This window comes from Equus quagga, chromosome 6, assembly GCF_021613505.1.
Source record: "Equus quagga isolate Etosha38 chromosome 6, UCLA_HA_Equagga_1.0, whole genome shotgun sequence".
Lineage (NCBI taxonomy): Eukaryota > Metazoa > Chordata > Mammalia > Perissodactyla > Equidae > Equus > Equus quagga.
In genome coordinates, this window is record NC_060272.1 from 81631797 (window position 1) to 81656286 (window position 24490).

General features: G+C 39.6%; 1 protein-coding gene across 5 annotated transcripts in view; it reads left to right on the top strand.

The window, feature by feature from the left end:
* CENPJ (centromere protein J) overlaps positions 1–24490 on the top strand; it is a 54208-nt gene that overhangs the window by 11107 nt on the left and 18611 nt on the right. For all 5 annotated transcript variants that reach the window (XM_046664935.1, XM_046664938.1, XM_046664939.1 and 2 more), the window contains exons 4-10: positions 320–616; positions 2333–2444; positions 3292–3394; positions 3754–5389; positions 8413–8545; positions 11876–12041; positions 21721–21963. In XM_046664935.1, coding sequence (XP_046520891.1) covers positions 320–616; positions 2333–2444; positions 3292–3394; positions 3754–5389; positions 8413–8545; positions 11876–12041; positions 21721–21963 — 2690 coding nt within the window. The remainder of the gene's footprint in view (positions 1–319; positions 617–2332; positions 2445–3291; positions 3395–3753; positions 5390–8412; positions 8546–11875; positions 12042–21720; positions 21964–24490) is intronic.

Sequence of the window (24490 nt, forward strand, 5' to 3'; positions counted from 1 at the left end):
GGTCTGCAGAGTTGACAACTCCAGCAGTGCTTTTGATAGATGTAGCATGAATGGTGCCTTCCAGAATTAGGCAGTGCTGCAGCTCTGCTATGTACACACTGTCTGCACATGAATCGTAGTATAAATAAACTTTTAATTAAAATTCTGCAAGGGTCACTTTGGAATTTTAAAATTTCATGATTTTGTTAAACAGTTTCTTAATAAGGAAGAAAAAATATTGCTATCACGTTGGAGAAAACTTTGTGGTAGGGGTCACTAACAGGCAGGAGAGAAAATGTTAAAGAAAGTCATCAAGTTTGTTGATTTTCTTAATTGCAAGGTCTAACTCTACTTCCTGATGATAAGAGCCAGAAGTACAGATCTCCAGGAAATGCAACCACTGTGGAGAAAACCGCACCCTTCTTATCCTCATGTATCTACCAGAATCAAACCCAAGAAAAAATGCACACTTCCAACGTTTTAGCCAATGAACAAAACTTCTGTAGGACTACTCATCAAGATTTTATCTTAACTTCAAAAAGTGGTGCTTCTCCCAATTTGTTTTATGAGGCACAGTATCAAGAAGCGCTTGTGAAAAAAAATGATTTGAAGGAAGAAAACCAAAACCATCCTATAGGTGAGTTCCTTATACATATTTCTCTCTTCTGTACTTAACTGACAGTGTTACCAAGTTGTCCTAAGACAAGAAAAGTTTTTTCTGCATTGTTTTCCTGTCCTCTTCTGCTTTGTGAGGTCCTACGTGCTGCATAGCTACTGAGCCTGGTTTGGATGTAGAACTGGACATAGAATTTGTGACTTTCTGAGAACAGTTGCAGTATTCATGCTGACTTTAAACCTTGCATGGTAGTATGGGGTCTTCAAAAAGGGAGGCAACAAAAGTTCTGCCTGTACATTTTTCTTTGAAAGCTTAGAAATAGTTTGAGGTTGAGTGAATATGTGTGCTGTGGTGGTTGGGCACTTGATAGAAGATGCGAAATATGAGAAACAGGTTGCTGATGGGAGTTATTACTTATAAAAGAAATACCTCCAACCCCGAGACTTGGTTTGTTTTCACTATACCTCTGTATTCCCAGCACCCTGTGTGTTCCTGCCAGAAAACTGACCCTCAGTGTCTGATGTCTGAATTCATGGAGCTCTTATGGCGTTTCTGGTATATTTTCTTCTGGTCTTTTTTTTTTTTTTTAAGTTCTATTTCTGTGTCGCTCCCGCCCCCCCTGCCTTTTTTCACATTTTGTGATCATAGAATATTGCTTAATAAATTGTATTCTTTTCCCACTCACGCTGGAAAATGCTTATGGTATGTTCTGTAGTCTTCATAACCATAATTTTAATGGTTGTCATTATGTTAGTCATCAATAATATATCAATATTTAATGTTCTTTGTGGTAAGACAGTTGTTGCTAGTATTTTAAATTTAAATTTAATTTTCAATTTTAATGTTGTTTTTATGAATATATTCTTTTGAGTCAGTTATAAAAAAATGTAAATAATATGACCAAAGGTGTCTGTACTTATTACTACTTAGAATGGGGCACCTCTGTGCGTAATATCTTATTCCTATTTTACGGCAATTCCTTGGTATGGAAAGGTCAAATGTCTTTTTCTTATTTTTTAAACAATACGCTCCCCTAATCTTTTACTTTGGAAAATTTCAAACATCCAGAAGAGTTGAAAGACCACTGCAATGATTACCAGTATACCCATTACCTAAATTCAACAGTTAATATTTTGCCATTTTACTTTGTCTATATACATTTGTATGTGTGTACATATATCTGTATCTATACCTATATCTATTTCTCTATCTACATGTATCTATAATTTGCTAAGTTATTTCCTTGCAGGTAATATGCAGACATTATGTTAACATCATTTAAGTATTTTAGCATGCATCAAGTAAAAATTAGGACATTCTTATATATAACTACAATACTATTATTATACCTAGGGAGATTAACAATAATTCCTTAATATTCAAATCCATTTTTGAGTTCCCCCTATTATCTCAAAAATGACTTTTAAAGGTGTTTTTTTAAAAAACTGGGATCCAGTCAAGTTCATGTATTACATTCAATTGTTAACTCTCTAATCTTTTTTAATTTAGAAAAGCCTACACCTTTTTTTCATAGCATTAACCTTTTGAAGAATGTCATGTTTCAATTAGGGTTTTGTAGTTTTTTATCATATTAAAGAAATCCTTGTGAGTTCTAAAATCATTGGCACACATTACTTTTAACTAAAGATTTTTTTAGCGTAGTAACTTGTGAAATTTTCAAGTTTAAGACTTTAATCTGCTTTTTTTGAACTAAATTGTTCCTAATTTTTATTCTAGGAGAAGGTATTTTACCATGTTGGGAGAAAATGACGGAACAGATTCAGGAAGGGAATGATACAAATGTAAAAAACATTGGTGACTCCTCAGAAGTGGTGAATATTGAAGAAAGGTATCCTCCATGTTGACAGGAATAAGAATGTGACAGTTTACTATAATAGCCAGCCGTTATTACTGAGCACTTTCTTTATTTGAAAGCTCCCTAGTTTTCTTGTTTTTGCTTGAATATGCTTTTAAGTATGAGGTTGAAGATTGAACTCATCACATACTATCAGGAACAGAAAGAGGTTGGGAGATACATCAGGTAAAGTAGCTTTGACATTGTATTGGAAGAATTGAGCAAGATTTTTTCACCTACAAGAAATACCTGGATAAAATTAATCTTCTCTCAAATAGTTAGGTAAATTCTATTTTGGAAAAGAGAAAAACAAATTAAATATTGGAGTCTCACATTTGGTATTATTTACAAATTATAATGGCAGAAGTCTGGTTACAGAATTAAAAAATTTTTGTGACATAAAATATCAGTATTGAGATTATGATTTTCTTAAATATTTGAAGTATTTTAATATACATTATGGATGGACAAATGACTTTTTTGATTGTTGCTCTATTTACGTTGTTAAGGATCTTTCTTAATTAAAAAATGTGTATTCAATGAACTATTTCTGAAATATATTTTAAAGTTAAGTAATGAATATGTTTCTACGAAAGCTAATCTAAGGTCAGTAGATGGATTTCAAAAGGGTTTTTTCCAAATCCTGTGTAGAGTGTTGTATGTATCTGTATTTTGGGAGATGCAGCGGGGTTGTTGCTTTCACTGGATTCTCTATGGAGGTCAGTGACTTTCAAAAGTTTAGTTCTCAGTGTAGTCAGGGGTGTCTGTATCAGGCACGCTAAATGTAAAATGTTCAGCACATCATGATTTGCATACTAAACAACTTTATTTTTATGATTAGGCCTATTAAAGCTGCTATTGGAGAAAAGAAACAGACATTTGAAGACTACTTAGAAGAACAAATTCGGTTGGAAGAACAAGCACTAAAACAAAAACAGCTAAGGGTTGGCATTTCCACTGTTTTGATTAAATTGTCTGAGGCTTTAGACATTTATTTCTAATTGCTTTAATAATAACTTTGAAGGGGCTGACCCCGTGGCTGAGTGATTAAGTTTGTGCACTCCACTTCGGTGGCCCAGGGTTTTGCCAGTTGAGATCCTGGGCGCGGACATGGCACCACTCATCAAGCCATGCTGAGGCGGCGTCCCACATGCCACAACTGGAAGGACCCACAGCTAAAAATACACAACTATGCACTGGGGGGCTTTGGGGAGCAAAAGGAAAAGTAAAATCTTTAAAAAAAACAACTTTGAGATTACTTGGATATACTAGAAATAATTCAAATATTGTTTTTTTATTTTAGGAAACAGAAGGATCATTGTTAATCAAAGCAAAACCAAAACAACCGTTCTTAAAACGAGGAGAAGGTTTAGCTAGATTTACTAAAGCTAAATCTAAGTTGCAGAAAGGGAGAGAAGGTGAACTAGTGACTAATCAGAGCATTTCAGAGGACCAAGCTGTGTTTAAAGTAGACAGACAGCAATTCCAGCGGAAAACTGCTTTTATAAGTAAAGAACCGTGTACAGAGAACCTTCCTGCTAGAAAAAACAGTAAAGCTGGAACGAAAAGTGGTTCTGTCACACTCAGTCAAAAGCCGAAAGTGCTTAAGAGTAATAATAGGAAAAGTCTGTCTCCGTCAGGATGGAAAATACCAGCAGGGAAGAAAGGTGATGGGCAATTTAGAGACCAGATCAAATTGAGAAGAAAAGTGGAATCTAATAATAAAGAAAATGTACCTGAGTCTACAAAACCTTTTGATAGTGGTTGCAAAGTCTGGAATAGCACACAAGGTAAAGACAAACTCCCCCTTTCGACTGGGCTGGCCAGCTGCATGGCTTTTAAGAGCCTGAAAGGTGAGACCTTGAAAGAGTCAGAATCTTCTCTTGACGTTTCTCTTCAGAAAAAGTTAGAGAACTGGGAACGAGAAAAGGAAAAGGAAAACTTGGAATTAGATGAATTTTTGTTTTTGGAACAAGCTGCTGATGAAATATCATTTTCCAGTAATTCCTCTTTTGTGCTGAAGATCTTAGAGAGGGACCAACAGATCTGTAAAGGTCACCGGCTGTCTTCTACCCCTGTCAAAGCTGCACAGCAGGAGAAGACGACAGCATCGGATCGCAGTAGTCTCCATAACCAAAATGAGGATCCAGACCTTCCTGAACATGAATGTAAGGGTGACTGTGAAGTCGCAACCAAGCAGCTTGATTCAGTGGCCTCACCCGATGGATTGAAGGAACAGTCATGTAAAGTCACTAGGAAAGCATTCCAAATGAGCACTTCTGAAAGGCAAACTAGGTGGAAGGCAAGTGATGATGAAGGTGTTATGAGCAGTGACAGTAGCACTAACTCTGAGGAACAACTTGATGTTACCGTAAAACTATCAATGGAGGATAAAGAAAGGTGCTTCCGCAGCAGAGAGGATAGTCCACAAGTCTGTGATGGTAAGGGACCTTTTAGGGACACTGGGACTCAAGAAGAAGATAAAAGGAGAGATGTTGATTTAGATTTGTCTGATAAAGATTATAGTAGTGATGAGTCTGTCATAATAGAAAGCTTGAAAAATAAAGTTTCCGAGTCCTCAAGAAGACCCTCATCAATAAATATGAGTAAAATTGACTTTGATGATGAAAGAACATGGACCGACCTCGAAGAGAATTCATTTAAACATGATGGTATTCTTGGGAATGAAGCCGTTTATGGGACTCCCCAGATAACCTACCCTAAAAAGAGTGAAATAGGTGTATTGGACAAAACAATAAAAAGGAAAGTTGCCCCCGTCAAGAATGGAGAAGACTTGAGCAGTTCCAGCAGGGGCACAAGTCCTCCTCTTGCATCGGATCTGATGATGAAATTCTTCCCTTCTTTGAAACCTAAACCAAAATCTGGTTCACTCTTGGGAAATGAACCGAAGTTATACGTAAGTCAAGACCAGCCACCTGGTAAGTCAGAGCATTATAAAATATTTATCAGAATGTTAGAAATTTAACATTTATTTTATCAGTATGTTGTCAGAATGCTTAAAATCCTTATCTTTCTAGTTGCTCAGGAGAAGTCTAATTAGTAGGTGACTTGTTAAAATTTGATTTGTTTGTGGGTCTAAATAATGTAATAGTCACTAGTATAAGAGATTAGGATGAATTGTGATCTCAGATTTTTCAAATTTAAGCTTGTGTGTCTTATTTCCAAGGCTTTAAAGTTAATTACTTTATTATAAAGTGAGATAACATTTAATTTTCTTTTACAACTGAGGAGTACCCAATTTATGGTTTGTGTTACTGTGGGGTGAAATTTTGTGTGTGGATAGTTTTTTTAATGACAGTGTTTTTACTTAATTCTTTTAGTGCCTCATGCATCAACTTGCTAACTATGACCAAGAAGAAATACAGTATAATTGAAGTTTCCTTTCTTCCCCAGACCTGGGCTCTTAGTCCCCTTCCCTAGGGGCATTAGCATTCCCATTTCATCTTTGTATTCAAAAAAGGTTCCATGCAGGGGGCTGGCCTGTGGCGTAGTGGTTAAGTTTGCGCCCTCTGCTTTGGTGGCCCCAGGTTCGCAAGTTCAGATCCCGGGCTTAGACCTAGCACCGCTCATCAAGCCATGCTGTGGCAGCATCCCACATAAAGTGGAGGAGGATTGGCACAGAGGTTTGCTCAGTGACAGTCTTCCTCAAGCAAAAAGAGGAAGATTGGCAACAGATGTTAGCTCAGGGCCAATTTCCTCACACAAAAAAGGAAAGAAAAGATTCCATGTGTATGAAAGCATGTGTATGTCTATATAATCTCCTCCCTTCTAGACAAATGAAAAGACGCTTTGTTTTTTAATTGTGCTTTGTTTTAAAGATTGGCACCTGAGCTAACATCTGTTGCCAGTCTTCTTTTTTCTTCTCCCAAAGCCCCCAGTACCTAGTTGTATATTCTAGTTGTGCGTGCCTCTGGTTGTGCTCTGTGGGACGTCACCTCAGCATGGCCTGATGAGCAGTGCCATGTCCACGCCCAGGATCCGAACCAGCAAAATCTTGGGCCACTGAAGCAGAGCGTGCAAACTTAACCACTCAACCACATGGCTGGCCCCCTACACGCTTTTCATAAACCATTCTGCAGCTTGCTTATAATAAATTTTGAAGATTGTTCTAACACACATACACAACTACCTCATTCCATTTAATGACTATATAGTATTCAGTTGATGTGATGGACTTTTTAAACTTAGACTGAAAAGCTCTTCCATTATATCATGTTATATTATAAACTGTGAATGCCTAGCAAAGCATAGATGCTTTAAAATATAAATCATAACTTAAGCTATTTAAAAAAACCCTCTAATTTTAAAAGTAGTACTTTTTTGCAGAAAGTTTTGAAGCCTAAAAAGTACAGAAGCAAAAATATTTATAACTAAGCTACCCAAAGGTAACTGTGATATAATTTTGGGGTATTTCCTTCCAGTCATTTTTCCTGTGTGTTTTTTTTTTTTTTAAAGATTTCATTTTTTTCCTTTTTGTCCCCAAAGCCCCCCGGTACATAGTTGTATATTCTTCGTTGTGGGTCCTTCTAGTTGTGGCATGTGGGACGCTGCCTCAGCGTGGTCTGATGAGCAGTGCCATGTCCGTGACCAGGATTTGAACCAACAAAACACTGGGCTGCCTGCAGCGGGGCACGCGAACTTAACCACTCGGCCACGGGGCCAGCCCCTCCTGCATATTTTTAATATGGTAGAGACATATATTATAACTTGACTCATCCTTTTCGACCAGGTGTATAATATGCATTGGCCATATCATTAAACTCTTTGTGTACTTTATAAATGGTTGCAGAGCATTATATGAATGTAGCATAATTTTATTCAGTAATTTCCTTAGACACTTAAATTATTTTTCACTATTAGAAATAACACTGTAATGCATATTTTTGTGCAAAACTATTTGTATGATTTTACAGGTTTGTTAAACTAGATTTTTAGAAGTAGGATAATTGGGTCAAAGGATAGATATGGGTATTTTAATCTTGTGATGTAAATCAGATTTCTTTTCTAACAGGGTTGTTGCAGGACAGAAGTATTTTACTCTTTCAAATAGCAAATTTGATATGGAAAAAAATCTTAATTTGTATTTCTTTAATTAGTTGGGGGTAAACTTTGATTTTGGTATTGATTAGTGCCTTAGATCTTTTGTGAATTACGTATTCATGTTCTTAAACTTTTTTGTTTTTTGTTTTTGGGGGTTTTTTTAACTGAGGAAGATTCACCCTGAGCTAGCATCTGTTGCCAATCTTCCTTTTTTTGCTGAGGAAGATTCACTCTGAGCTAACATCTGTGCCAGTTTTCTTCTATTTTATTGCCACCACAGCATGGCTGCCAACGACTTGTATAGTAGGTCAGAGTCCAGGAGCTGAGCCCAGGCTGCCGAACTTAACCATGGGGCTGGCCCCCTTAAGCTATTTTTATATATCAGTTTTAAAAAATATTTATCTAAATGATTTCTTTTTATATGTAATGTTAATTCATTATCAAATTGGATACTCTTTTGAGGTAGAATAATTTGATTCTTTCTTAAATTTAGACTGATTTCTTGTGGAAAGTTAGGCAATATAATTTTGTTAGTAGAAGCATAGAATTTTTTTTTTTTAAGATTTTATTTTTTTCCTTTTTCTCCCCAAAGCCCCCCGGTACGTAGTTGTATATTCTTCGTTGTGGGTCCTTCTAGTTGTGGCATGTGGGACGCTGCCTCAGCATGGCTTGATGAGCAGTGCTATGTCCGTGCCCAGGATTCGAACCAAATGAAACACTGGGCCGCCTGCAGCGGAGTGTGCGAACTTAACCACTTGGCCACGGGGCCAGCCCCGAAGCATAGCATTTTAATTGTACAGTTGTTTACCATATTTTTGGCTCTTAGAGTTAATAGAGCTAGCTAGTGGTTTTGCTGCTGAAGGCCCTTTGTGAAGTTCAATATTTATGGCCTATTTTGTAGTTGACAGTGCTCGATCTCAAGTTTTGAGAGAGAAAGTTATTGAATTGGAAATGGAAATAGAAAAATTTAAAGCTGAGAACACATCTTTAGCTAAACTTCGCATTGAACGAGAAAGAGCCTTGGAAAAACTCAGGTAAGTTTGCAGTGATTGTTTTATCTTTAAGATTATATCTAAAATATTTGAAACAATTTTTATCAGTCCAGTAGTATAAATGAAAAGGAATTGAAATCTATACCACATAGGAATTTTTTAATTAAATAACCCATTGTGGTCAGAGATGTGTTAAAAGAATTTTCTTAGTTGACGAGATCATGAATTGAAATTTGGAAAGCAGTTTGGAGCCATGAATTCAAGTGCTGCCGTGGCCAGTGTAGTAATTTCCTGGAGGTGCTCTAAGTGTAACAAAGTACACACAAACTGAGTGGCTTAAAACAACAGAAATTTATTTCTTCAGGGTTCTGGAGGCTAGAAATTTGAAGTCAAGGTGTCAGCAGAGCCATACTTCTCTCCTGTCTTCTAGTGGTTGCTGACGATCCTTGGTATTCCCTGACTTGCAGCTGGACATTTGGGTTGTTCCTACTTTTGGTTATTGTGAATAATGCTGCCATTAACATTGGTGTACAAATCTCTGTTCAAATGTCTGCTTTTAATTCTTCTGGATATATACCTAGGGGTAGAATTGCCCGATCATATGGTAACTCTATACTTGAGTTTTTGAGGAACTGCCATAATTTTCCACAGTGGCTACACCAGGTTATATTGCATTAATTGATTTGCATATGTTGAACTAAGCTTGCATCCCAGGGATAAATCCAGCTTGGTCATGGTGTATAATCCTTTTACTGTGCTGTTGAATTTGGTTTGGTAGTATTTTACTGAGGGTTTTTACATCTATGTTTGTCAGAGATATTGGCCTGTAGTTTTCTTTTCTCGTGGTATCTTTGTCTGGCTTTGATATCAGAGTGATACTAGCCTCATAAAATGAGTTTGGAAGTATTCCTTCTTCCTTGTTTGGAAGAGTTTAAGAATGATCAGTATTAATTCTTCTTTGAATGTTTGATAGAATTTACCTATGAAGCCGTCTGGTCCTGGACTTTTCTTTGTTAGGAGGTTCTTGATTACTGATTCAGTCTCCTTATGTTATTGGTCTGTCAGGCTTTCTGTTTCTTCTAGATTCAGTTTTGGTAGGTTGTATGTTTCTAGGAATTTATCCATTTCTGCTAGGTTATTCCAATTTTTTGGAATATGATTGTTCATAATATGATCTTTTTTCTTTCTGATACATCTATTGTAATGTCTCCTCTTTCATTTATGATTTTGAGTCTTTTCTCTTTTTTTCTTAGTCTATTTGAGGGTTTGTCAATTTTGTGTGGATTTTTCTTCCTGAGACTCTCATAATACATATATTGGTTCATTTTACAGTCTCCCATAAATCCCATAGGCTTTCTTTGTTCTTTTTTATTCTTTTTTCTCCTCTGACTGGATAACTTCAAATTACCTGTCTTTGAGTTCAGAGAGTCTTTCTTCTGCTTGATTGAATCTGCTGTTGAAGTTTTCTGTTGCATTTTTTCACTTTATTTATTGTATTCTTCAGTTCCAGAATTTCTATTTGGTTCTTTTTTTATGATTTCTTTCTTTTTGTTGAGCTTCTCATTTTGTTTCATGTATTGTTTTCCTGATTTTGTTGAGTTATCTGTTTTCTCTTGTAGCTTGCTGAGCTTCCTTAAAAAAATTATTTTGAATTCTTCATCAGGCAATTTGTATATCTCCCTTTCTTTGGGATTGGTTACTGGAGCTTTATTAGTTTCCTTTGGTGGTGTTGTGTTGGCCTGATTCTTCATGATCCCTGTAGCCTGTGGTGACGTCTTTGCATTTGAAAGAGCAAACACCTCTTCCTGTCTTTACAGATTGGTTTTGGCAAGTAAAGACCTTCTCCTGCTGGATCCCTGGACTGATGAGTCTGTTTCCAGCATCACAGATCGAGTGGGGTTTTAGCCAAATCTCATGGCTGCTTCTGGGTCCAAAATAGGGTCTACAGTTGGCAGGCGTGGTACCAGGGGCACTGGGGGGCATGGTTGCTGCTGGAGCCCCAGTTGGACAGGACTGCTTCTGGGACCACAGTCAAGCAAGGCTGGAGCTAAGTCATGGGGCTGCTTTTGGGTCCACTGTTAAATCTGCAGGCAATGGGTCTATTACCAAGAGTGATTGTGGGTGTGATTCCTGTCTGATTTCTGAGCATCATCCTGCTGGGCCCCTGGGTATCCTCCTGCTGGTTCCCTGGGTGGGCAGGACTACCTCCAGTACCATGGTAGAGCAGGGCTGGAGCTGAGTCACGGGTCTGTTTCAGGATCTGTAGTTGGAACCGAGGTCCGTGGGCCTGTTACCAAGGGCACAGGTGGGCATGGCTTCTGCCAGGTCGTTTGGCAGATGGCGCTGGAGCTGAGTCCACAGGGAGACCAGGGTGGTTTTGGTCTACAGCCTGGACAACGTTTGGTGCTGCTACTGGGGTACAGGCCTGCCTTTTCAGAGTGGCTGTCCTTGATCTTAGGCTTCACTGGGTTTCTCTACCTCCTACCTGGATCCTAGAGCTCCCACAAAAGCACTTTTGTCCATGAATGGCTGTCAGATTGTTGTTTGTGGGGGAGTATGTGAGCCACAGACAACCTATTCCACCATCTTGCTGATGCCACTCTCCCTGTGCTCTTAACTCAGCATCTAGAATGAACCTGCCTTATGACAGTTCTTCTGCTTGACATTCTCCTAAGCTAAATACCAAAGTCCTCACAGTGGTGTGTGTAAGACTCTAATCCATCTGGCCCTCTGGGGTTTTTTTGTTTTTTTGTTTTGACGTTTTCTGCTATTGTTCTTTCTCTTGCTCACTCTTTTTTTAGCCACACTGGCCTCCTGGCTGTTCTTTGAACACATCAAGCTTATTTCTACCTCTGGAGTTTTGCATGTGGTGTTCCCTTTGCCTGAACTGTTTTGTTCGGATATCTTCATGACTGTTGTCTCACTTCCTTCAGGTTTTACTTCAAACATTATCTCAGAAAGATGACCCTATCCTTAATTTCAGTCTTCTACCCTGATATTTCCTAACTCATTCCTTGGTTTATTTTTCTCTTTAACACCACTAATGTTCCATATATTTCACTTATTTATCTTGTTTATCATCATTTCTCTCTCCCATTAGAAGGTAAGAAGCTTCACAGGAATATGGATGCTTATTATTTTCACTGTGGTTTCTCCAGTACCTGGTGTGGTGCTTGATTCATAGTAGGTGCTCGATGAATGCTTGTGGGAGCGATGCCTTATTGAGTTTCAGAACTGTGGATTGAAGATGGATTCACCCACACTCGCAGCTCTGCAATGACAGGCCGTCACCAGTGTTCCATTTTGGCACCACATATGGATTACTATGTCGAAATAGTCTCCTTAGATGTTAACATGGTTTGGTCATTTTAGGAAAGAAATTGCAGACTTTGAACAACAGAAAGCAAAAGAATTAGCTCGAATAGAAGAGTTTAAAAAAGAGGAAATGAGGAAGCTACAAAAAGAACGCAAAGTTTTTGAAAAGTATGCTACAGTTGCAAGAACTTTTCCAGATAAAAAGGAACGTGAAGAAATACAGGTATGCCAGTTTTTTACCTTATACTCATATAAGTTAGTAAAGATGACAGTTTTGTAAGAATCTCAGAGTTATTTGATGTGTCAAAGAGAAATTGGGTATCAACTTATTAATCATCCGTTAACTCAACAAGTAATCTTTCTGAGATACTGCATCAGGAACATCTTTTGTAGTTTGACTTTTAAGGAGTGAAACATATCACTTCTTTTCTTACTAAAGGCTTCCCAAAAAAAGACTACGATAGTGACGTGAATGAATTAACAAGCCAGGAGTTGGAAATTCACCAGTGTAGTGTTGTGTTAATCTCTTTGACCCACTGCACACCAAATACTGTTAGTTCTGTTCATTTGTAATACTTTAAGGCCTATATACTAACTAGCTGTTTAATTCTAAGACTTAGAAACTGATAGGCCAAATTATCAGTCCTATTTATTTCAAAGTTAGAAATAGACATGACTAGAGGAATGTAGTATTTAAAAAGAACTAATGCATTTCTAGCTAAAACTATAAACCTAGAAAAAACTTAGGTGAATATATTCATGACGTTGGCATATGCAAAGATTTGCAAGAGAAGACACGAAGAACAAAATAGAAAAGATAGATATATTGGACTTCATCAAAAGTAAGACTTTCAGTTTATGAAAAGAAAAATTTTAAATGACTGTCCATTGCTTATAACATAAAATGCAAGCTCACCTTCCACTTCTGTATTTAGTTTTTTTTCCATATATCATGTTTTAAATACTAGTATTTTTGAGTTCCGTCCTTTGCTTTCTTCCTTTCCCATGTAGTACACTATCCTTGAACAATCTCATCTGCACTCCTCTAGCTTAAGTTATCACACGTCATGTTGGTTAGGGTCTTTAATTCCATTTATTTGTTTTTGTCGGCGAAATGTGCCACTAGGTTTTGGTTAATGCTTAGTTTATTAAATCTAATATGTTAGACTTTAGCAATCTGTTAAAATGTTTATTTCAAAAGGTAATATATTCCCATTCAGAAAGTAGAAAAGGATATGCAGTGAAACCTCTCTCTCTCACCCTCGCTCTGGCCCTTAATTCACCTCTCTTTTGAAGCAGCCAATGTTACCAATCTCTTGTATTTCTCCAGAGAAATTCTAAGCAAATACGTATATATATTCCTAATTAAAAAAAAATTAACAATAGTGTACTGAAATCATTCTGTATCTTAACATAAGGAGCATCTTCATTCTTTATTTCACCATTGAATAGAATTGTGTTATAGAGATGTGCCATAATTTCCTTAACTAAGCATTTATGTTATTTCTGTTCTTTTTCTGTGTATAACAAGTGCCGTCCTGAATAACTTTGTATGTACATTGCCTCTCACAGTCGTTCTTCTGTTTGGTCATTCAGCACCTGGTTATTGGATACCTGCTACTTAGCAGGCGTGTCCTGGGAATACAGTAGTGAGCAAAACAAATTCATCCTTGCCCCCATGTAGCTTACGTATTCAAGTATATCTGTAGGAAAAACTCCTGGAAGTGAAATTTCTAGGTTAAAGGGTATGAATGTTGGTAGACATTGTAAGATTATCCCTCCATAAATGTCACGCCAATTTTCTTTTCTTTTTGAGGCATATTAGCCCTGAGCTAACGTCTGCTACCAATCCTCCTCTTTTTGCTGAGGAAGATTGGCCCTGAGCTAACATCCGTGCCCATCTTCCTCTATTTTATATGTGGGACGCCTGCCACAGCATGGCTTGATGAGCGGTGCTAGGTCTGCACCTGGCATCCGAATCATTGAACCCCGGGCTGCCAAAGTGGAGCACACAAACGTAACTGCTACACCGCCAGGCCAGCCCCAATGCCATGCCAGTTTTTAATTCTACTATCAATTATTAGTGTTTTTTTTGCTCTTTACCTGAAAGGTAAAAGATTAAAAATTGATACTAAACTTACTTGAATTTCTTTTAAATAGTCTATAATACAGATTAAGATTATAGATTAAGTGACCTATAATACAGTAGTAAAAATCAAATTCAGCTATCAGAAAACCTTTCACTATATTAAAACCATGGCCTGTTCTAACATATCTGTACAGTGGGTTTGTCATTTCATTTTTCTTGTTTCTGAATCTCCCAGGAGTAAAGCAATGCTTATTTTGATACCTTGCTATGTTATGAAAATTTTCTGAGACCCGAAAGGCAAGAAAAAACCTTCTCAGACTACCTGAGATTATAAGATTGATTCCCCTGCCTTCCCCTCTTTCTCATGGCTCAGGGCCTGATTCCAACTTCCAGTGTGATTCAAACCAGAGTGGACAAGCTTTCTTGATATGGTTTTACTTTACTTTATGTGAATAACACTTAGATTTTACTTTCTTGCAACCTGATGCTTTTCCCTCAGGTATTGTATCCTCTTATTCTCTAAGCCTGTTCCGTCCAGTCTGCTAGCCATTAGCCGCCTGTGGCTATTTAAATTGAGGGTAATTGAAATTAAATAAAACTAAAAATTCAGTTTCTCAGTCACATTAACCACATTTCAGGTTACTCAATAGCCATGTGTGGCTGGTAGCTATCACACTGGACACTACAGGTCTAGGACATATCCATCCTTGCAGAAAGTTCTGGACAGTGTTCATCTAGAGGCCTTATCTCCTGGATTCTGGCCAGTGTTGATCTACAGGCCTCATCTCTGGGAGGTGAGGAGTTGGATTGGTGAGTTAGCTCTTCTCTTTAGGATGTTAGACTATTTCATAATTCATTCTTAAACCTTCCTTCTACTCTATTAGTGTTGATTTAAGTATTGGACTCTTTTCATACTTCGTTATCATGGGTAACGAGGGGTAGTCATTATTTCTTTCTGTTTTGGGTACAGTTCCTTCTTTTTTTACACTCTTTGGCTTATTCATAGTTTCCTATATTTACCCTTCTTTGTGCTTCTACTGTGGAAACACATACTTTACTTATTTATTTTTTGCTGAGGAAGATTCGCCCTGAGCTGACGTCTGGCCAGTCTTCTCTATTTTGTATGTGGGTCACTGCCACAACATGGCTGATGAGTGGTGTAGGTCCACACCCAGGAACCAGACCTGGGCCACTGAAGCAGAGTATGCAGAAGTTCACCACTAAGCCACCAGGCTGGCCCCTGGAAACACATACTTTAAAAACAGATAAATACTTAATAGAAAACAAACCTGTATTACTGATACTCTTCTACTTATTAAATCATTCAAAGATTAAAGAGATGGTATAGTTAACCTTCCTTTATATTATAGCTGTTTTTAAAAATATTAACTCTTGAGAATTCATTCAGCAAATTTATTGAGAATTCTTTATGACTGGATACTGTTCTTAGCACTGGGGAATTGCTGATGAGTAAGACATTTCTGTCTTCCTGGAATTAACATTCATCGTTATTGACTTACAGCCTTTCACAAACTGAAGTTAGTCTAATTAATTACAAAATTTCCTTTTTGATAATCAAGTGGTCCCAACTTGACCAGTGGGAGCTCCTTTAAGTACATCAGCTTCTTGTTCTGTAGCATTGTCATTGCTCTTGAATTTTTGAAAGTATCCCTGCTTTCTGTGACAATTTGGTTATATCAGACTGCCTGGTGTTTTTTGTTTTGTTTTTATTTTTGTTTTTTTGGTGAGGAAGATTGGCTCTGAGCTAACATCTGTGCCAATTTTCCTCTATTTTGTATATGGGATGCTGCCACAGCATGGCTTGATGAGCAGTGTGTAGGTCTGCACCTGGGATCCAAACCCGTGAACCCCAGGCTCCTGAAGCGGAGCGTGCAAACTTCACCACTATGCCACTGGGCCAGCCCTGAGACCACCTGGTTTTTGCTTTTTTTCCCCGCTTAAACCTACCCCAGATCTGAATTAGCTGTCCTCCAAGGAGCCCTGTTTCTTTTATTCTACCATTAGGAGTTCACTGAGGATTGGCAGTAGGCCTCCATGCTCTCCTTGCTATTGGTTCCTGTCCTAATGGCAGAACTGGGGAAGGGCAGTGTCTCTCTGAAGTCATGAGTTCACATTGATTTTTCTGTCTTAATCATGTAACTTTATTCTGATTCTCATGCAGTGAGGTTTCATTGATAACTTACACATTGATTTTCAGGCAGATCTTTACTGAACTACAGACCTGTGTATGTGTTTCTTCTTTCAGCTGATATTTGAGTGCCCAGGATTGTGAGGCGCTGTCTAGTGAGGTGGCTGGCTCTATCTGAGAGTTTCAAACGTGACTTATCCTATACCTACTAACTCTGCCTTTCCTTCTGACTTTTTCCCCATTCACTTGGGATAGAAATCTGGACCTCTTCCACTTTCCAATCCCATCAGACAGTAAGTTCTTTTGACTTTATCTCCTGTGTATCTTTTCAATCCTGGCCCTTTCTCTTCCTCCCACCTCCTTGCATGTCTGACCTGTCTCTCTGTTCTTCATTCATCTCTTAGCTTGATTTCTGTCTCTCCCTCTTTCCTCTCTACTTCTGTCCTCCCCTTGCTGTCAGAGTGATCTTTTGACACGAAACCTGACGTTCTTCTCCTGTTCAGAATCCTTCAGTTGGCTTCCTCTTGGGATAAAAATACGAACTCCTTCACGTGCCATACAAGACCCTTCATAGTGGCGTTCCTTCCTCCCTTGCAAGTCTTGCGCTGTTCCCCTGGACAGACCCTTTCCCCAGCCTTTCTTTCCCATCTCTACATTTGTATGTTGTATTTTCTCTGCCTCACAGTAACCTTTCTCTTTCTGCTTATTTGTCTGACGTATTGTTCTTTTAGTGCAAACCTGCTTTTGGTAAGCCTATCTTTGATTATGTTTCCCACAGCTGTAAGACTGGACAGCCTCTATTCCCCCAGTTATTAATACTCGCAAACTCTGGCTTTTATTTTAAACTCTACTTCCTAGCCTTTTGTGAGCAAGCACAAGAATATTTGTCACTCCCTCTATTACTCCACCCCAGTAATCCTTCCTTCCATTAGGGCTTTCAAACCATTGATCCGACTCACCTGCCCCTTATGTTCTTACACCCCAGAGTCAGTCACTATAATCATTACTTTATATTCTTTACTCTCATTTCTCAAGTCATCAGATTTTGTTTGGCAAAACTACAACCCTATGTTTCCTGCCTACTCCATCCCTGTGCCCATAACACTTAATTTAGCTGGAAGAAAAATTTCACAGGGAACAGGCTTACCCTAAAATTGTGAGCAGGAACCACAAGTGGGCCTGTAATATTTCCATCCTGCCTCCTTTCCCACTCTCCTAGAGGACCATTTCGTACTCTCCCCCTTCTTAAGCCTCCCACTTTGTGGTGGCCTCACTCTTTCCTAAAGACCCTGCTTTCTACTTGGCTGAGAACTTCCCCCTGACCCTACCCTTGGTGCCGCCTGTGGCATCTGAACCCATGTACTCTGCCTCCCTCTGTGCTTAGATGTATTGTCCATGCTTGTAGGTAAAGCCCTGCTTACACACCAGGTCTCACCTTTTCACACCTACACCCCTGCTCCAGCATTTCTTCCCTGTCTCTCCCACAACATCCATCTTCCACTCTCTACTGAATCTTTCCATCAATGTACACACTTGCTGTTACTTCTTAAAATCTCTCCATGCCCCGTGTCAGCCACAACCTTCTTTCTTTGTTCCTGTGCAGCAAAACTCCTTGAAAGCGTTGTCTATATCACTGTCTCGAGGTCTCGCCTCCTCTTCTCTCTATACACGCTACAGTTAGGCTTCCATCCATACCACGGCTCTGGAACTGCCCCTGTCGATCACCAGCCCCTCAGATGGTAGACTGGTGGCCAGTTCTCGGTCCTCGTGTGACTTGTTCATAAGCAGCACATGACTCCTTATCACAGGCTTCACTCTTCTGACTCTCAGGATGCCTGATGCTTGAGCTTTTCCCTTCCCTGGGCTGCTTGACTCATCTTATTCTCCTTTGCTTCTTTGTCCTCTTTAACTTACTGGTGGAGTTCATCCATCAGGGAGGAGAGTGTGTCCTCCCTTGATGACCTCATTGAGTTTCATGGCGTAAATTATGATTTATATTCTAAATTCCCCAACTTAAATCCTGGCCTAGACTGTTCTCTGTATTGGTCTGGTATCTGACTAGCTACTGACGTTTCACCTTGTTATGTCTGAAAGTACACTCCTGGTCTTCCCTCCCTCAGCCGTCTCCCATCTCAGGTGACGGCCACCCTGACCTTCCATGTGCTCGGGCCAGAAACCTAGAATCATTCTCTTCTCTCTTTCTTATACTCCATGCTATTCTGTCAGAGAACTTACCCAGATTTGAATTGCCATCTCGGAGTTAGTGGACTAGCTGGCCGTGTGGTCTCTGCTGTCACGCTTGTCCCTGCGGTTTCTTTGCCATGCAGTGGCTGGGGATTCTGCCATTAGGAAACCAGGTCATGTCCCCTCTCTGCTCATGGCCCTTCCATGGCTCCCCTTTTGTCTTGTAATAGCCCCAGTCCTCATAGCGGCCTCAAGTTCCTATATGATCTGGTGTTCTTTTACCTTTTTCACGTCATCTGCTGCTCTCCCTTGTGCATTCTGCCCCAGCTCGCTGGCCTCCTTTCTGTTCTGCAGCTGTGCCAGGCACCCTTCTTCCTGGTGTGTTTGCTGGTGCTTCTGGGGATGCTCTTCCCCTGGACAGCCATGTGGCTCGTTCTCCACCTCCTTCAGGTCCTTGTTCAATGAGACCTGCCATGTTTATATTTAGTACTGCAGCTCACCTTCCCTGCACATGCCTCCCTCCCCAGCCACACTAATTCCTCCTACCTACCTGGCTTTTTCTTCCATAGCCCTGTGTCACTTTCCAAAATAACTCTCCCTGCAATCTTTGTTTTGTTCTTTGTATTCCAGGGACCTATAATAGTACCTGATAGTTGATAGATATTTTATAAATATTAATTGCTAATGAATTATTATTTTTTTTAAAGATTTTATTTTTCTTTTTTCTCCCCCAAACCCGCTAGTACATAGTTGTGTGTTTTTAGTTGTGGGTCCTTCTAGCTGTGGCATGTGGGACGCTGCCTCAGCATGGCCTGATGAGTGGTGCCATGTCGGCGCCCAGGATTCGAACTAGCGAAACCCTGGGCCGCCACAGCAGAGTGCACCATCTTAACCACTCGGCCACAGGGCCAGCCCCTAATGAATTATTTTTTTAATGTTATTGAAGAATAATTGAAAAGTTTAATTGTATATATATTTAAAATTTATTTTTTATTATTTTTTTAATTGTGATAACATTGGTTTATAACATATAAATTTTAGGTGTACATCATTATATTTCAATTTCTGTGTAGATTACATCATGTTCCCCACCCAAAGACTAATTACAATCCATCACCATATACATGTGCCTAATCACCCCTTTTGCTCTCCCTTCTCCCCACGTCCCCTCTCGTAACCACCAGTTCAATCTCTATTTCTCTATGTGATTGTCTGTTGTTTTTATCTTCAACTTATGAGTGAGATCATGTGGTATTTGACTTTCTCCCTCTGACTTATTTCGCTTAGCACAATACCCTCAGGGTCAATCCATGTTGTCACAATGGCTGGATTTCATCATTTCTTACTGCTGAGTAGCATTCCGTTGTGTATATATATACCACCTCTTCTTTATCCGTTCTTTGCTTGATGGGCACCTACATTGCTTCCAAGTCTTGGCTATTGTGAATACTGCTCTGGTGGACATAGAGGTGCATGTATATTTTTGCATTCGTGTTTTCATGTTCTTTGGATAAATATCCAGCAGTGGAATAGCTGGGTCATATGGTAGTTCTATTCTTAATTTTTTGAGGAATCTCCATACTGTTTTCCATCCTGGCTGCACCAGCTTGCACTCCCATCAGCAGTGTATGAGTTCCCTTTTCTCCACATCCTCTCCAACACTTGTTGTTTCCTGTCTTGTTAGTTATAACCATTCTGAAGGGAGGGACGTGATATCTCATTGTAGTTTTGATTTGCATTTCCCTGATAGTTAATGACGTTGAACATCCTTTCATGTACCTGTTGGCCGTCGTGTGTCTTCTTTGGAGAAATATCTGTTCAAATTAATTGTATGTATTTATTTATATTTATTTTTATCAAAAAACAAAATAAAAATTAAAACATTTTAATAATGCATTTTATTTAACTCAGTCTATCCAAAATATTATCATTTCTGCATGCAATCAACATAAAAATTATTTCTTATTCTTTTACATTCTTAACACGTTTTTTTTTTGTGGCAGTAGCATTGGTATAATTGTATACATTTAAAGTGTACAGTGTGATGATTTGGTATACACATATGTTGTGGTGTGATTATCAAAATTTAGATAATTAACCATCACCTTACATAGCTAACTCTGTGTATGTGTGGTGAGAATGCTTAAGATCTACTCTTAGCAACTTGGAAGTATCAAGTACTGTATTATCAACTATAGTCACCCTACTGTGCATTAGCTTCTCAGAATTTATTCTTATAACTGAAAGTTTGTATCCTTTGACTACGTCACTCCATTTCCCTCTCCCGCCAGCCCCTGGGAACCACCCTTCTATTTTGCTTTTATGAAATCAGCTTTTTTCCCCCTAGGATTCCACATATAAGTGATACCATACAGTATTTGTCTTTCTCTGTCTCGCTTATTTGCCTTTGAATTCCTAACCTATTTAGAATTATTTGTTACCATGTTAGTGTTAATAAGTCTATTTTCCCACATGGTAAAAATGCTCACCAGTTAGAAATTGCTCATTTATTGGTTATACTCCACGATTTTATAGGTAGGGGGGCTGATGTTTAGGGAGGTTAATGACCTTGTTTCAAGAGCTTTTATGGCCCATAATGAGAATTCCAGCCTTGATCTCACCCAGATGCAGAGTCTCTGCTCTGTGTGATATAACCCCCCAAGCAGGAGTCTTCTGAGCCCTAGTTACTTCTTCTGCCATGTGGTCTACTTTGTTGGCTGTTGTGAGGCTTACATGGGAAAGGACGGATGTCAGATTTTACGTGTGTATTCATGAGGTGGTTAGGGTTCTTCGCAGCCTTCAGTCTCCTATCTGAGTGGGTTCTCAGGTGGTAAATGCTGTCTTGCTTCTGTCTGTACTCCTTTCCTCAACTCTCAGCCAGTCCTCATAACTTGCCCTACATAATCCATGTAGATGACTAATCTCTCCTTAGTTCTCTTGTCCGTCTTGATTTCTATTTGTACAGTTGGAAGTTGCTTCTAGACATTTCCAGGAGTGTCTTCACTTAATGTCATTTACTCCATCTAGAACAACTTACTTTCTTAAAACCTGTTTCTTCTTATGAATTCCAAAAAGAATCAGTTTTCAGGGCTGGTAGTTTTGACTTTGCATCTTTTATTCTTCCCTTTACCTTAGGTCTTCTTTCAATTAGTCATAAATTGCTATTAATTTTTTTCTTCACCAGGTGTCCCCCGTTTATCTGTTTCTTTTTCATTTCCTATCTGAGTTGAGACCTCCGTTACCTCCTGGCAGTATTACTGCAGTGAACTCTCTCTCCTGACTTCTGGAATGAATTTCGTTAGTGGTATGAGGTAGCCTGAACCCTCTTCCCTTCCTGGAGAACCCAGTGTTATTGAAATGTGATTGACTAAGTCTTCCCTTTTCTACTGTCTGTGCTCGTTCTAGCTGTTCTTTTTCGTTACTGTGCCTCTTGTCTTCTGTTGCATTGTTGTAATTCTGGTAATGCTTTTTTTTTGAGAGGCTTTGAAACAGCAGATAGCAGATTTACAGGAAGATTTGAAAAGAAAGGAAGCAAAATGGTCAAGCACACATGGTCGTCTTAGAAGCCAGATAGAAGTTTTGGTCAAAGAGAACACAGACCTCCGGGAAGAAATAAAAGTGATGGAAAGATTCCGACTAGATGCCTGGAAGAAAGCAGAAGCTACCGAGAGCAGCACCAAGACGGGGCAGTGTGTGACTGCTGCGAAAAAAGATGGGTCCATGGTAGGTTTGGAGCCCAGCTGGTTGTGTCAAGTCAGGGGAAGATGTTAAATATTTGAGCAGTCAAATTCATAGAGGCAGAAAGTAGACAGGTGGTTGCCAGGGCTGGGGAGGGGAAAATGAGGAGTTGTTGTTTCCTGAGTCTAGAGTTTCAGTTTTGCAAGATGAAAAGAGTTTTGGAAATGGACGGTGGTGATGGTAGCACGACAATGTGAATGTATTTAACACCATTACCTGTACACTTCAAAATGGTTAAGATGGTAAATTTTATTATATATAGTTTACCACAATAAAAAATGTTTTGAGCATTGCTATACAGATAGTTTTCAAGTTCACTTTTATAATTCTTATGAAGGAATTATGCCACAATAGGCAGATACTCTCAGTTAAAACAGCGAAGTGAAGTTTTTGCAGAAAGTCACATGCATATGATCCTTTTGAATCAAGTAATTGGTCTTTCATTCATCTGTATTCACAGCTGTGGTGTGCCCGACACTGCCTTTAGGCACTGGGTATAAAGCAGTGAGAACAACAGACCGACTTCCGTACCCTCTTGGAACTTATATTCTTGTGACAGGAGAAAGACTGTAAATAAGATAGATAAATAAAATATATGGTGTGTGCCATAATGACAAGAAGTAAGGAGAAAAGGCAAGGAAGTGGAGATAACTGTTGGGGTTAGGGGTGTTGAGTTTTAGATAGGATGGCCCAGGAAGGCCTTACTGAGAAAGTGCCGTTTGAATCATGGCCTAAGGAGAGGCGTGCGTAAACCAGGCTGAGCCCAGGTGAGGAGCAGAGCAAGAGAGGAGCCCCGAGGCCTGGAGGCCATCTGCCTGACAGTGAGCAAGGCCTGAGGCTGGTGTGGTTGGAGTAGAGTAAGTGAGGAGAATAGTAGGGGATCTGAGACGTGACGGAGGGTGGTGGGTACAGATTTCATTAGGCCTTAATAGATTCCCGCAAGCACTTGGGCCTTTTCCTCTGAGTGACATGGGGAGGGCTAATTTCCCCTGAGGGCTTTGACTGAGGGGTGGGCTAATGCTTTATTTTAGTAAGCTCACTCTCTGTGCTGTAGACTAAAGAATAGACTGAGGGGGGAGTGTGGCGATTGTTGGCAGTAATTCAGACCAGATATGATGGTGGCTTAGACTGGGCCAGTGGCCGTGGACAGTTGAGGAGTGGCTGGGATTTATTGATGAACTGGATATGGGGTGTGACAGCAAGAAAGGAATCAAGAGTGGCTCCCAAGTTCAGTGTAGCTTTTTGGCCTAATAGAATTTCCATTTATAATGAGGGACCACAAGAAGAGAACACATATTTCTCAGGGGCGTAGCTATTAGGAGCTCAGGTTTAGAGAAGATAAGTTTGAAGTGCCTATTAGACATGAGGTGGAGATGTTAACTGGGCAGTTACACATATAGCAGGAGACGGTCAGGGTGGAGCTAGAAGTTTGGAGTTATCGGAATGTGTGGTAAAGCTTTGGGCTGGGAGAAATCACCAAGGCTGAAAGTGGATAGTGAAGAGATCTAAGTACTGATCCAGGTTGTGAAAAGCAGGAGGATGAGGCAGGTGAACAACCAGTGAGTATGAGGTAAAGGAGGCCGGTGTGGTGCCCTGAGAGCCGAGTACAGAAGTACCTCAGAAAGGAGAGTGGCCAGCAGTGTCAGTGATGCTCCTCAGTAAGATGAGAACTGGATATTGGTCACTGGATTTGCAAAGTAGAGATGTGTTGAAGATAAAAGCCTGTCTGAATAAGAGAATGGGAGGTTTCAGACAGAGTGTAAGAGCTTTGTGGAGAAGTTCTGTGGTAAATGTAAGGAGATGGGGTAGTGGCTGTAGGGGAAGATTTTTCTTTAAGATGGGAAAATTAACAAGTGTTTGTGTATTTGGTAGAATTGCTTCAGTAGAGAGGCAAATATTGATGCAGGAGAAAGTGAGAGAGTTGTTAAAGCAATGTTCCTGCATGAGAGAAGATGGGATGTAGGGAACGAAGTAGGGGCCTGGCCTTGGCCAGGAGCACGAATAGTTCATTCCTAGTAACAGAAAGTCTAAGCTATGGACTGCAGGCTAGAGGTGTGGTGCCCGTTGGTAGGAAGTTCCCTCCTAAGGCTTTAACTTTCTCAGCGAAGTGGGAGCACAGTCGTCAGCTGAGAGTGAGGATGGAGGAGTTGTAGGAGGCTTGAGGAGATGGGAGGAAGTGTGAAATAGTTGTCTAAGAGAGTGGAAAGCAACGGGGCTGGGGAAGTGTAGGTTGATTCCTGGGGTGCATTGGGGGCCCGTGTAGGTTAGAGACCATATATTTCAAGAGAGTTGTTGACATTATTTTTTTCTTTTTCAGCTTTTTGGGTGTAGGGGGTGAAGAGTTATATTTTAGAAGAGGTGTGGTCATCCAGGCGCCCACAGAGTGAGAGAGGGGCATGGAAATAGTATGTGCGACAAGAGTGACTGCAGTGAACCATGGCTTGAAGCTGCATAAGAAGGGCATGGGCTGCAAGGTTTGGAGGGACATACAAAACTCATGGATCAATGAATT